A 15,277-nucleotide genomic window follows, 5' to 3' on the forward strand; every position below is an offset into this window, starting at 1 on the left:
TGCAATGCTGGCGCCAAAAGTTCCACGGTTTGCCGGTCTATTGTCCCACATTTACCCTTAAGGGAAATCAAGAGTTGAAAGTTGAAGTTGTACCAAAATATCTGCATAAATGTCATTCGATAAGGAGTTGCAAATACCCCGGGGACTTTGGTGCGTGGGCAGCGAAATGAAAGGATATCCGTTTGTTTATTTATATTTCGTTACGGGCAAACAAGATTCTTTACGTTTTATATCTCCCGTTTTACAAGATTTGGTAAATATTTGATCCACCTCTAATGGTCGGGAAACGTTATTATATTACTTCAATTACTTAATTTAATCTCAAACTAATACTTCTGGGTCTCGTTGAACGAATGAGCAAAGAAAATAATAATAATTATTATAAAGATCAAGTAAATTTCTTGTAAGACATAGATCCTATTTTATAATTTGTTGTCACATCCGAACACGAGCTTTCGTTATAAACGATAATGTTTACAGTTAATATTCATGTCTGAATTGATTGGAAACAACAGCACACCGATACCTAACATTAATTTGAAAGATGAGGATTATGTTAACAACAAATTCAATTATTGACCAAAAACAATGGGCTCGATGGCATGGACGTTCGATACACCCTTTACAGCGCCTCGGTAGAAACAAAAGCTTAATAATTATTCGCCTCGCACCATTACTCTACAGGTATTATTTACTTTCCATTCAGTGAGTTTGTTTTGTTCAAAAAAGTCGCTATCGAGAGAAATTTTGAGAATCATTTCGTTCTTGTTTACGATAGATCAATGGAAGTCGATTGGATTCATTTGTCAATCTCTTACTGTTTACTTGAACAGTGAGCTTTAATGAATTAGCTAGACGTATTGTGTCAATTGGAGAAACTTTGTTTTGTTGTCAAGTAACGTTATTAGTGCCGTTAAAAACATATTTATTTATTCATTTAAATCCGACAGGCGGGAAGAAAATGGAATGTTCCATTTATAAATGTGTCAACATTTTTTAACCTCTCTGCATGGTGAATCAACATTAAAAACGAGCAAGTCTTATTCAACATTTCTTTTTAATAAATATTCGCTGGCCCTATACTTAGATTCAATTAAAGGATTGACTTCTTTTAATCAAATGAGTACCTTCACTAGAATACACTTTGCTTCCTCAGTTTATTTATAGACTAAAGACGCTTAAAGCATTGGGTCGACCGAAGCCTTAGCAAATCTACAAAGGTCCTCTCCTTTCACAATCCCGGCTACAAGCAGCTTTGGATTCAAATCTGTTTTCGTTCCCTCCGCATCCTGAATAGAACATCGGCATACACTTTCTCGTGATCACATCGAAGAACCAGGTCATGAACATGTGGCCACATGGGCCCTTGGAAGGCGCTTGGTAGCAGTAGTACGGTATGTTTCCTAGATTCGAGGGAAAAGGGCCGTCAACTGAACCTGGAATGTGATTAAAATAAGGGATTCGTTAATGAAAGCCTTTGGGATTGGATTAGTTAATTATCGCACCAGTTTGGACTCTATTGTGTTAATTGTAGGTACCACGATGTAAATTTATTGGAATCTAAATTAAGGTGCTCGTGTTAACTTTTGGGGATATTGAATTTATGTTTCATTAGGATTGTGAAAGATTTATTTTTGGTTGTCTTCACCAATAATAATGAAATTTGGTCGGATTCTGCAACTTTCAAAGGAAATTTTCTATTAGTTTTGTTTGTTTTAGACTATATTCATAATAATCAACAATATATTTTTTCTTAAATATCTCATTCATAGGCTTTTTTTGCTGATTGAACCTACTTGGATTATTATACCCAGGACCAAATTTCGAGCCAATTTGATCACTAGATGTGGATCAAATTGAGCGTGCAAGATCTGGAGACCATATTCTTAGATAAACAAATTTTGAATTTGCATGATAATTAAAGCTTGTAAATATCTTAGAAGTGGGATAAAATAGTAGAGGTAGTTCTAGTTATAGCCTGAATTTAATCATCTTCATGATCTTCATATTGATAAAACTTTTGATAAATATCAGAGTTAACTTACGCCCGTCTTTAACATAATCGTGAACATAAGTCTTAAAAGCTGTAGCTCCAAGCGCACCAACTAATAAAAGATACAAATTAATAAATATCATAGCAACAAAAATCCGTACAAGCTTCTTTGTGATCAACGGCAAATTGCAATCAGAAACTCAGACATTATTATGTTCATGCAAGTTTTATGACTATAAGCATTTAAGATAGCTAAGATTGCGCAGTTATTGGAACTGTAGTTATATAAAACAAGCATACGAAAATATCAATGTTTGTGTGCAGGATCTGGTAAAGATTATTTTGCTTGCATTTATGTAAAGTATAGTCAGTAGTTTTAGAAAGGAGGGGCTTTAGTATAACAATAACAGTAGCAGTAATTTGTTTGTCGTCATAATCTGATCATTTAATTTGTTTTATTCCTCAATATTTTTGTGGAATTTTTATACAAATTTTTCAATGTTTTTCATATTGAGATTTTTCGCATTTTACAATATCTTTTAAGACAATGTAGTTATTACGACGATGTATGACTACATAAAATCAATTTTATACCTCATCATTAATTAATTATGTATTATCTACCGTAAGAACAATAATTCTAATATAGATGGTTACCCTGCCTAATATGAATTGAACCTCACGTAATTTAGTGAAAATTGATTGCACAAGATAATTTAATTCGTTCCGGAACTACGGTCTGGTTGAGTAAGCCTTAAATCGCTATTCAAGCAGATTTCAGGTAACACAGAAGATGATATATAAAATTTGCCCGTAACCGTTTATCAGGATAACGTGTTCAGCAATTAATCAATAAGACAGGGGATTGGAACCCTGTGGCGTTGCCATGGACACGGAAGAATCAGCTAAAATGAATCAGGATATACTCGTACCTACGAGTCAAAGGTTCAAAGGTTATTTAGGAATTTATTAAAATGAACCTTTGGCGAATATTCACATAGTTATACTGTTTAGACGAAGAGGTAAGAAAGGCCACAAAATTTCATCTTTTCTCACCATGAAATAAGACGTTATACTTTGTTAGAAGGCCGCTGGCTCAAGGAAAGTTAATTTCAATTTAGATCTTTATAGAGGTTCGAGGCTTCAAGGTGTTTTCGATATCGAAAATTAATTCATCTATTAGTTAATTAACATAGCTATGGTGCCGTAAACGAAATAATTGACTTAAATCACAGATAGGCCCTTCTAATCAAGGTAAGTGCTGATGTTAAAGAATCGTTCGGCGTCTAGGGAGTAATCAACACACCAGACATAAAAACGAATTAAGCTTGTGAGCCTTCCTTACATTTATAAAGGCATTTCACTTAAGAATAGCTCCTATTTAAGCATCATTAGAGCCTAAAGACGAGCCTTCGACGTACGTGTTGTTAGTGATGACTCAGACACGGCTCTGCAACGTGGCCCTTAACTGTTGGCCTGTTCGAAAGGCTCAGAGTCACGCAACAAGGTATGGAGAGAGCTAGGAATTTCTTTTCGCGATAGAATTCGGACTACGGAAAACCGGAATACGCATCGTTGGCAGGTTGGCATGGCAGGCCTCTCATTAAGTGGACCGATAACACCGCGAGCGTAGGGAGCTGGTAGAAGCAAGTGTTTTTGTAGTGTTCTAAGAGGGAGTCCTTTGTTCCAGCTGATGATGACGAACCATCAATATCGGACTAGTTAAAACACCTAAACATGATGTTTCTTAAATATCGGCAAAGTCTTTCTTTGACAATTATTATTCCGCTCTCATTTTCCTTTAACAGCGATTTATTAGAACAGGACAGGAATGTAATTGCGAGAATTTTTCATTTCTTATTTATCCCAAAACAAAAGGACTTTATGTTACGGTTTCAAAGGGCGTTTAATAACGGCGACGACATAGCGATACGGGCTTTGACAGGGCCCGTGTAACGAAATCGATATGACAAGATTTGCCTCGGCTGTTAACAAAGGATCCAGACGTCACACTGTATTAAAATCGAAACTCCAGGAAACAGTTGACGTAAGAATACAGTGGGATACGTATCAGTATCCACTAGGTAAAAACTGATACATTATTATTTTTTCACATATTTGTTTTAATTTAAGCCACATTTAAAAATATATGATTTTTTAAGCGAACGTTATAAAACTGATACACCCCCTGTTTCAACATCCATTGATTAAATTTATTTGATGTGATGCTGTCTCTGTATGTTTTGTTCGAATAGACGGAGCCGGCATCACATTAATCCGTCAAATAAAACTAATCAATGGGTGGTGAAACATTCCCTTAATCATCAAAATTGCTAGAATGTATTGCAACACGTTACTATTAAGAATAAGCAATGCCATATCATCAAATCTTTGTTTAAGTACAATTTTGCAACCAAAAATTTACTTAACCGGTTATTTGACAACTATGGCGGGTTTGAAATCGGGTATGGTAAAAGTAATTTGGTGCAACTCACTCAAAAAATTGGTTTCAATCTAAGCTTAAGTACCTCTTAGGTTATCATCGTAAATGTTAGGATTTATTTCACATGGTGCCTCTTTTTGAGAGCAGAAAAGGGTTAAGACCCACGAAGATAGACTTCACGACAAAAGGAAAATGTAATACCCAGAATCAACACTGAAGTGGTTACGTTAGCTTTACATTAGCGAGACAAAGAGGTTGATTTCATTCAGCTAGCGACCGACGACGTTGAAGAGGTGATATCAAGGATACTGGGTCAATGCCACATCATTTTCACTTACGACATATTATATGCCTATATTTATTGCCCTTTGGCTTCGTAATGTAATGTCGTACTAGCTAACTTATCTAAATTGGCTATAGGAGAAAATGCTTTAATGAGTTTGTTACGATCATTTTGTTAACCCCTGACGCAAAAAGAGGGGTGTTATAAGTTTGACCGCTATGTATGTTTGTCTATGGCTCCGTAGCTCTTAAATGGGTGAACCGATTTGAATGCGATTTTTTTGTTTGAAAGCAGGTTTTCTAGCGATGGTTCTTAGACAAGTTTTATCAAAATCGGTTCAGCCGTTTTTGAGATATTGAACTTTGAAGTGACAATGTCGGGGGTTTTCCAACTTTTTGTTAGGTTATTTTTTGTAGATTCAGTTTCTGTAAAATTTTCAAAACGGTAAAACCAAGGCGTCGAAAAAAAAAAAAAGTTTTAGCCATTTAAAAAACTAACGATGTCTACAGCCCACACCACTAGATTCCCCCTTGCATAAGCTCCTGGAAAAATTTCACGTTTCTTGATTAAGTAAATAAGATTCAATCTTCCATATCTATATGTCCAGATTTCTTGGAAATATCGTAGTATAAAATAGCTTGTGTATTATTCCAGAAATACAGCTATTATTTACTATAGATTGAGTCTGAATTCGACCACGTTTAGGCGTGAAAGTGTAATGAACACACGCATTTACTTACTTTTGTGTTCGTAATATTAAAGTAAAGAAGAAGGATAACAAGGTATTTTTTCGGGTTTAGAGCAAGGTGTGATCTACTGCAATGTTACGAAATAAATTGATAAATACATATCGTACAATTAGTAGGTAGTATAAGTAGTAGTTGCAGCAAGCGAAATTAAGTATTTATGAATACAAAAATATAAAGACATAATGATAATATTGAAGTACCACGATTAGTAAGAAGAAACTAAGACCAAATTCAGAAATAAAGGCTACATTCAATCTACTGTAAGATGAGGTTTTGTGTGTTCCCATAATTACTAAGACAAGATTCCACCTCCATACGACATTGAAGCGACAAAATTGCGTATTTAGTCAAACAGAAGTTCGGGTACAATGTAAATTACTGTAAACCATTGTGTACTTATGAAATGAAACTAACAAGAATCGAGGTTAAGGTAAATGATAAAATGAAGTTAATGTTGTTTCATCAATTTTTTATTACGACGCTGGTAGGTATATAGTTTACGGCCAACGGCCTTTGACTCCAGGAGACTCACATGGAGATTAAACTTAATAGTAAGTAACTATACTATGTACAGATATAATGAAACAATGACTAAATTTGATTTTTAAGTTCCAAAGAGTTTCCGAGAAATTTCTTGACGAAAATCCAATAAAAACTACCATCTAACATTCAGCAAGTAACGCCTTCCTCGTGGGTTAAGGGTATGCTAATATATGGTGGAAAGTAATGTATGATACAGCCACTAACGTAACTTTTGACAGGGGTTAGCAAATAAAACTTAATAACGCACTAACAATCCCTACCCTTTCTTGCGCCGCTCCCTAATTCCCAAATCGCCAAATTTATCTTTTGCGATCATGAACACTAAAAAATACAATACAGAAACTTTTTATTGAATATCAAAATATAATAATAATAAGTAATAATTTATTTATTTATAAAGATGACATAGATCTCATTTTTGTTAGTAGCAATCTTAAAAATAATGTTAGTAAGTATTTAAAAACTAAGTTGGATTACCCTTAAAATAATTTCGTTTAAAACAGGACAACAAACATGATCAGCTATCATCTTTAAGATGCTGTTTGGGCTGCTCCTTATTCTGCACATATTATTTTATTTATTTTAAGCAGTACAAAAAACACAGGTATATAGAAAAAAAAACAAATTACCTAAGCAAAAGGCGGCTTTATCGTTTCAGAGCGATCGCACTTACCACTTAGGCAATAAAATATTTACTAAGCATCTTTATTATGTCAGTTAAAAATACAACACAGAAACTTAATAGATTTTTTTCTCTAAGAAAGGAAATAAAACACCATGATTAATGTACAAAAGTTAATTAAAAGCAATAAACAACTCAAAGAAGTCACAGCTTAATTTAAGTTAAGATTTAGTTGTACATAGTTCTAGGGATGCTAAGTTCCAAACAATTTGTATTGATTCAGGAGGCAGACAAATTAAATCCGGCGAGGGAAAGGGTAGAATGATCAGCGACAAGACAAAAGCCGACTGAGTGGCTCGAAAAGGCTTCTCTGCTGTATGAATTTATGCTGACAAACGCCTCTCAGTAACGTCTGATGAAGCGTGTACTTCATTACAGCTTGCTACGCTCATTGACCAATATTCAGAGGGAGTTTCCTAGGCTTGTTGATAAACTGTGCTATGAACTGTGTGAACCTCAACCGGTGACAAAATTAGAGCACGGCACCGTAAGCAAAACAAAGCCCAGGAAAATTACTATTTTTGATGATTAGCTCAAATTCTCAAAATCAGAAGTAATGTAGTACACTAAATGGCAGTTTATTAAGGATACAGGATATTAGTGAAAATATCTGCGGGCTTCCTTAATGTGAGTTAAAATGAAAATGGTACGTGCTAAGTTAATTAACAACGGAGTCTGTTAAGACTAAAAGTAGAGTGACTGTTACAGTAAGTAGATAAGAAGAAGCTTACGAGTACATATATTTTAGCTCGGGTGACGTTTTGGCTCATATCCACGTAAGGATTTTTATGGTATCTAGCTAGTTCCATCTTTCTGCTATCATTTTAAGTTGTCCGTTGTCAAATATAGTGCCAAGAATTTTAAATTTTATCATCACAGCTATGAGCGTCGTTGATAATAAATTTTGGCATATTTTTGTACAAATAAGGATTAAAATTATTTTTACAACCAAACTTCAGGAAAACAAACTCGCAGATATTATCAAGCCACCAAATCTAATTAAGTTGATTCCGTTGAGCTTTCCGGAATTTCAATTTATTTTATCTTCTGTTATTTTGGAGTGGATTACCATTTCATAAAATGATCCGGTAGTATAACTGCGTAATTTGTTGTTAATAAGCCCACTGTTGGTACTGGTAATTTGCGTCGTAGTATTAACAATTCAAGAGTTTTAACAGAAATAAATAAGCCATAATATATTTGTCCGCTGGCCTACTAATCAATTTGGAAAATTCGGGATTGAATTTATTTAACGTTTATCATTTATTTAACGTGGTGCCGTTTTTGTATCTTTTTATTTTTTGTGCATCATAAAACAAGGTTTTTGCCGATTTCCGACTAGATGTTTAATTTCCCACCGGACGGCTGCAGCGGAACACATTAAATTTTCACCTAGCGCTTCGTACGCGACATTGGGCCTAACTTTACGGAGCGAATGTGAATATCGGTCAATTCAAAGCAAATCTAAATGCAAAATAGACATGGCTAGGGATGAATTTTAGAGGTAACTGTAAAATGGAATGAAGAGGAGCTTATATCATATAGTGGCATGGAAACAGATCCTTAACGACATCATCAAATTGTTCCAGCTGGCACGGCACGCCCTTCTGTAATGAAGAACACAACTAAAAAGATATCAAGATGAGCCGAAAAGACTTTTAGGTTTAGAGTTACTTAGTTCATTTTTTACTAACCTATTTGTCATTTTTGTCTGTCGGTGTTTGTCATTGTGTGTGTAAATAAATGTATTTTTAGGGATATTAAAATCGTCCAATAACACCGCATTTCAGTATGTTGTTTTATCGAAACAATTCACAGTCGAAATGTAATTCTCGTGAATTTTAATTTCCGAACATTCAACACAGGTTAATGGCGTTCTAAATTATTATATTTGTTGTTTTATTATGCCATCAACGTGAGTTGTGGCAAGCGTGTCAAGCCCTTCACCCTCCGTACTCTCTAAAAAGCAATTTCGGTTTCCCAATTGACGTTGTCGTGTGCACAGAAGAAATTCATGAAAATGTTAAGTCGAAGTAATTCAGTCAAATAAATGGCTTTTTTAGATATTCCCATTTGATTTCAAAAGGCGTTTCCTGAATTTTGTATTAGCGCATTATCTGTAGACGTAGGCAAGTTTTGCTGTCGAGAAAAGAGTGGGTGTTTCGTTTACACATATGTGTGTACTCGTCATGGCTTTACTTTACTCTGGCTTTACTCGAGACACATTTAACTAATAAGGGGCCATCCATAAAGTACGTCACACTAGTTTTGACCCTTTTAGAACCCCCTCCCCCTTGCCACACATATTGCTATGAAATTTGCAATTATTTTGTTCCTGTGTCACAAACCGCTTGACCCCCCCCCCCTTAATGTGTGACGTACTTTATGGAGGACCCCTAAGAATATCAAGAGAGTTGCAAGCAAAATTTACAAATAAAATGCTGTACGGTTTTTAAGTTACACTGCGTTGTATAATTTTTAGCTTAGAACGTACAAGGAAATTATGTCAAAGATAGCGGAAATAAATAAAAAAACGGCATCTGTAAAAAGTTCACGTGGTAAATAATACCAGGGGTGATATATTGTTACTCTTACAAAGAAACTTGAGTGAGGTAGCCATTGCAAGCCGCAGGCTTCCCAAATCGATATCGCCCATTATGTGTATTGCGGACCAAGACACCATCCATCAAGAGCAGCTGCAATATTATGACGCAGTATTACCATTATTTATCTTAATAATAAACAAGCAAGGCCTGCTTCTTATAAATAACAACCCCTGCCTATACGGTCATAGGGAATACATGTTTAATATGTACGTAAGCTAGGTTTAGCGTAACAAAAGAATAAAGAATCAGTATCTTAAGTAATTTAACAATGGTTAACTCTCAGCATAATGTTTTTTTTTTAAAAGAGCCGATGTATCTTATAATAATAGACTTTTAACGTTCTCGTAGTAGGTACACCAAAAAGAGCATAAATCACGCGCCATCTTTCCCAGTCCCGCTCAACCACATTAACTCACGCCAATAATAACAGCATAAGATGCAAATCGCTGCCATTGAAAATGTTCCCCCGTTTGTTGGGACTGTTACTCTGTAATAAATTAGGTGCAGATGCTGCCACCGCGTGACTTGGCTTCCGAAATCGTTCACGGCCGCTTCCCACGTCGCTCGGCCGTCTTGCACAAACACTGAAGCGTAAGATATTCCAAGCAGTATAGGAGATCCAGAAATGGAAAATCAGGGAAGTTACCAACCATGTTTCTCCAGATCAGGGTCACCTATTCCACCGAAGACATGACCCTTTAAAGAACATGGAAAAAGCGACAAGTGTTCATGGGGAGATACCTGAGAATGTGCCGCGCAATATTCAGGCGTAGGTTGTCGGAACGGACTGTGCACGGGGCACGAGGAGGCGTGAGCGGCTTGCGGCAGATGGTGCGCGTGCGTGTGCACGTGCGCATGCGGGTGCGCGTGTGCGTGGTGGGGGTGCGGCGGGTGGCGGTGGGGAGCGCGCGCGGGCGGCGCGTGGCGCGCGCACAGGTGCGTCGAGCTGCCATGGTGCTCGGCCAGTGACAGCGTCGAGCAAGATGGCCGCCAATAGCCGCCCTCCTCCATGTCAGGCCCGGGCGCGCATCGCGCCGCGCCGCAGCACGCGCAGCGCCGCGGGCACGTCAGCGCATGCCGCCGCGCCTCGTGCGGGCACCAGTCGTCGCGCTCGCGGCCCGACACCCTTTCCGCTCGCTCCGACCGCTCCCGCTAGCGTCTCCGCCGAGCGGATAAACGCCAGTCGCGCATCCTCTCATCCGAAACGGTTATACAATAACACTTCGCGTTTTTATTTATCGCACTTTATAACTTTAACACGGTACTTGAAATAACACTGGTGATAATTTATTGCGTCAATAGATAGTTCTATTCTCACCGCATTTTATCAAACTGAAATGCTCGCAATAACACTCGTAAGACTCCATCACTTACCCTATTCAATATTAATTAACGTAACGACCTTTTCGAAAGCGATCAATTGGGAGCTCCAATTCCAATAAACACTGTACATTATTAATCATTGCGATTGGTCTAACGATGTAGTTGGTAGTTCGAAATAATACTGGGATAATACCGGCATTCTGATATGAAACGTTCACAATGGTAAGTTTGTTCCCGGCAAAGTAACCGCAAGAGCAGTTCCAGTTGTACAAATAGTAGGTATTCACTGCAGCGGTTTATTCTTGGCGCCGCTCCGATTGCATTCATGTTCGATTTCAGACTATTTGACTTCAACTATAGTTAAGCACGAATGCTGCAAGTTCTGAGATTCCGTTGAACACGAAGATTCTATTCTAAGTTACGTACTAACTTCGCTATTATTAACCAGCTTAGGATTCGCCGCTTTCCTATAACCGAAAGAGTAAAACAACGTAATACGTTAACTGTAACTAGGCAAATCAACTTTTTTACCGACACTAATCTGTCCGCGACATTTTTCAAACAATTGCAGATTTTTGTACGAGTATGTAAATAGATAGTAATTTAATAGATGTAGTATTTTAATTCAATAGATGGTGTACATGAATACTTGCCATCCTACGTAAGTTCAACCTATTAAACCGTGAAATATCTTGTTGGAAGTACGATTTTATGCTAACGCAGGAGACGCCCAAAATGTCGGCAAAATAGTTGATTGGCCCAACTATCAAGACAGAAAAGATTTATAACACAAAAACTCAACTGCAGAATTATATAACTACAGTATTACAGAGATATTGCGAGACATATGAAAACCTATATTGTCTTATTAAGATTTCGTCCAAAAATAAGCAGCAGGTTATTTCCAATAAACATTAGAAATAATTCTCAGAAATACCAATAGCCATAACGACCATTGCAGTTCCATAAAGAAGCAAAAGTATATAGTTTTCCTGATAACAGTGTAGAGATAGGTCACACGCCCATGACATAAAAACTTGAACAACAGAATAGAAGTTCTAACGAGACGCAATGCGAATACAAGCCACGGCCTTGCCTGGGAACTAGGGCATAGGTTTTCGGGTACAGAGTTCCTTAATATATACCTATACGAGGCTAAGCTGTCCCTGTCAATAAGTCGTAACGCAAATGCCTTTCGGCTGCTAGAATCTACATTGTTTCCGTTCACTTCTTGCCTAATGGAGCTCGGCGTAGAGGCATTACTGGATCCTTTTATTTCATCGCTTTCGCTTTTCTGAATTATCTAATTTCTGAAGTCTGATGCGGGTTTTTCAAAGCCTTTTTTTATCTATTCGCATACGATACATTTCCTACTTTAGAGATTCAGAACAAATGAAAACTCGTCAAATATGGATTGAGCAAAACATCCATCAACCATTGACAATAAGTGATTGGAGGATTTTTCATAAAATAAAAGGAACTATTACAAACAAAAGAATGAAATCATTCAGTCGCGTGGAAGTGCGAAGAGGCCTACCAGTGTCAACAGGTCTGAAAATTCTGTTAAATGGACAATAAAAGTAATTTTAGAAAGCGGAGTTTTAGCAATATTATTTTTATTGGTATTAGAAATAATAATTTAGAAATTTTCAGTTGAAGCCAAAATAAAATATGAATAGATGTACATTTCAGCAATAGAAATAAATATGACTGATTGCTCAAAGCAATAATATGTCTGCAACGTTGATTGAACTCCTAAGGTTTTATATAAATCACAACGTAACAATTTTAAGATAGAATATCTAGATTATCACGTCCACAATAAGGTTCTCCTTAAAGAATAATACTAAATGAGAACGAGTTTAAAAATTCAGCACCGTCAGAAAAACTCGAGTACAGAAAGGAGAAAATGTTCGTATATAAGGCAGGGTCAATAAATAAGGGTCTCACGTACGTGAACAGTGAGATAGTGGAATAATAGGGTACGAAGTTACGGGAGTCCCAGCGGCACTTGTCTAGTCTGTGGTAAGCCGCAGTTTGGGTCTTAGTGGTTTGGCCTGAGGAATTCAATTCTACGTATTGATGTACCCCCTAAGGCATTCAACGCAATCTCACAATCGTTATGTAATTAACAGAGGTAATAATATGTCAGGTTTTCAAGTTGTTCCTAAGGGAATCAATCGTTCTGCAAACGGACGTTACGGTGGAATCAAATCTTTTCGAAATTTAAAAGGATATAAAGCTATTTATATCCTGCAGGTCGAATGCGGGTAGTGAGTGATTATAAAAGGCACAAAGTTTTAAAACGACTTTGCGGAAAGATTTTTAAATTACCTTCCATTTTAACCGCGTCAAACAGAACAGACTTTGTGATTCTACTTGGCGCAGCGGTTGGCCATTAAAATTTGACCGAATTTCTTCGAACTTAAATCTAAAATACGACGGCCACTGCACCCAACATTAATTTCCCGAGCCACTGCAGGCATAAAATATTAAAGGCGTGCATTCACAAAGAATTCACTAGCGGGGCACGTTTTAATTGGCAAAAGGAAAACTCAAAGAGCAATCAAACATAGGCCGACTTGGTCTGAAATCTGAGAACACTCTCGCTTCAAGTCATTCGTGAGATTACACGCTGCATTTCGACTTCAATTTAATTGATTGACTACGTGCCCCATTTTATTCATGGAAGGCTTGATTTGCGACCGTCATTTTTCGCACTGAAATTCCCATTGGGGTGAGGACTGAGGGGGGTTTACAGCAGCTCGTACCTGCGTGAATGTTTATGACATTTGGTGAGTTTCGACCAGCGACAGCCATTCAGTTAGGAAGTTAAAAAGCCTTGACCTGAATGAGTGGCTCATTAAATTTCACTGTCTCGCTTATGCCGATCGTTGAACGACAAATAAAGAGAACGCTGGGTTGAATGGGCGAATGGAAGCATTTTTATTATCTCCTCTTTTATGAGGCTTTTTGAACGTGCACATTAAATAATTAATCCATTATTTGCACTGCTGTTTTTTCGGCGCAGAAAGAGATGATCATTGTGTTTAAACATTCAGGACAATCGGCACGTCCTCGTCGTTTTTATTAGATTGCTTCCAGTTTATTAAGTGCTGAACGAGGTTATTTATTTCGATCTGGGAAGTAAATTACGTAGTTTCAATCAATGGGAGAGACAGCTACTGACTAAGTATATACGAAATATCTGCAACAGTTTATCAATCGTAACTGTCTGAGTAAGTTTCTAATCCAATCCAATTTATCTAAGCATATTAAATCGTATGTAACGTGGAATTTAATTTCGGGAGCTTACGCTTTATTGATTTCCCAGAAGACCAATATCCACAATAGATAAGACAACCCAATGTTTTTCGGTTTCGTTTACGTCGCGTGGCATATAGCTACAAGTACATAATAATACGAAACATGAATAGTTTATTTAAGCTACTTAGGATGCAATCGGTTATAAATTACAAGGAAGATATTATTATTATTATTATTTTTTATTCGACTGGATCGAAAACGAGCAAGTGGGTCTCCTGATGGTAAGAGATCACCACCGCCCATAAATATCTGCAACACCAGGGGTATTGCAGACGCGTTGCCAACCTAGAGGCCTCAGATGGGATACCTCAAGTGCCAGTAATTTCACCGGCTGCCTTACTCTCCACGCCGAAACACAACAGTGCAAGCACTGCTGCTTCACGGCAGGATTAGCGAGCAAGATGGTGGTAGCAATCCGGGCGGACCTTGCACAAGGTCCTACCACCTGCAAAAATTAGAGGGAATAAAGCCATTTCCCCAGTTTCTTGGTAAAGTAATATTCATACAACTTGACCCGATATGTCACAGCAAAGTGCTCATATCTTTACATCACAGCGCTTCAACCAAGGCTGTTACGACGGAGGGTCAGATAAAAGCCCCTGCGTACGGTATAAGGTATGGCATAATGAATGAACTTAAAACAATTTATTGAATCAGGCGTTACTTTGCGGAACTTTAGTTTCGTTAATGTTTGGCTTTGATTTGTGGATATCGATGTTAGATAATATTGAGATATATTATGGATACTAGAGGGAATCTGAAGAGTTATAGATATTGTAAACTTGGGTTTCGATTTTCTTTATTAGCTAATGATAAACATAAGAAACCCTATCTCGCCTGCGGTAAGAGGAATTACGATGAAGACTTAGTATTTACCTCTTATATTTACTTTTTTTTTATTCGACTGGTTGGCAAACGAGCAAGTGGGTCTCCTGATGGTAAGAGATTACCACCGCCCATAAACATCTGCAATACCCATTGCAGATGCATCGCCAACCTAGAGGCCTAAGATGGGATACCTCAAGTGCCAGTAATTTCACCGGCTGTCTTACTCTCCACGCCGAAACACAACAGTAAGTACAAGCACTGCTGCTTCACGGCAGGATTAGCGAGCAAGATGGTGGTAGCAACCCGGGCGGACCTTGCACAAGTTCCTACCACCTGCAAACTTACTTTTTTACTGTTTCACTTCTCTAAATGCTACTGCGGCACGAATATGGATGAACAAGCTAGCTAGGAATCAGTGCCAGGAAACGAAACAAATAAGGTATAACCTGACTGCAGCCTAGAATTGGGTCAGTCGGTCATCAGCCGCTGTCATACAGTGA

General features: G+C 37.5%; 1 protein-coding gene across 7 annotated transcripts in view; it reads right to left on the minus strand.

The window, feature by feature from the left end:
* Positions 1-15,277, minus strand: part of CASK (peripheral plasma membrane protein CASK) — a 337,531-nt gene that overhangs the window by 235,771 nt on the left and 86,483 nt on the right. The window contains exon 2 of one of the 7 annotated variants that reach the window (XM_074096115.1): positions 10,041-10,631. The exons of 4 other annotated variants lie outside the window; for them this stretch is intronic. In XM_074096115.1, coding sequence (XP_073952216.1) covers positions 10,041-10,310 — 270 coding nt within the window. In that variant the 5' untranslated portion in view covers positions 10,311-10,631. Of the gene's footprint in view, positions 1-10,040; positions 10,702-15,277 lie in introns of all 7 variants that reach the window. 2 more of the 7 variants (XM_074096113.1, XM_074096116.1) reach the window with 2 other exon arrangements.

Source organism: Choristoneura fumiferana, chromosome 13 (genome assembly GCF_025370935.1).
Source record: "Choristoneura fumiferana chromosome 13, NRCan_CFum_1, whole genome shotgun sequence".
Classification (NCBI taxonomy): Eukaryota; Metazoa; Arthropoda; class Insecta; order Lepidoptera; family Tortricidae; genus Choristoneura; species Choristoneura fumiferana.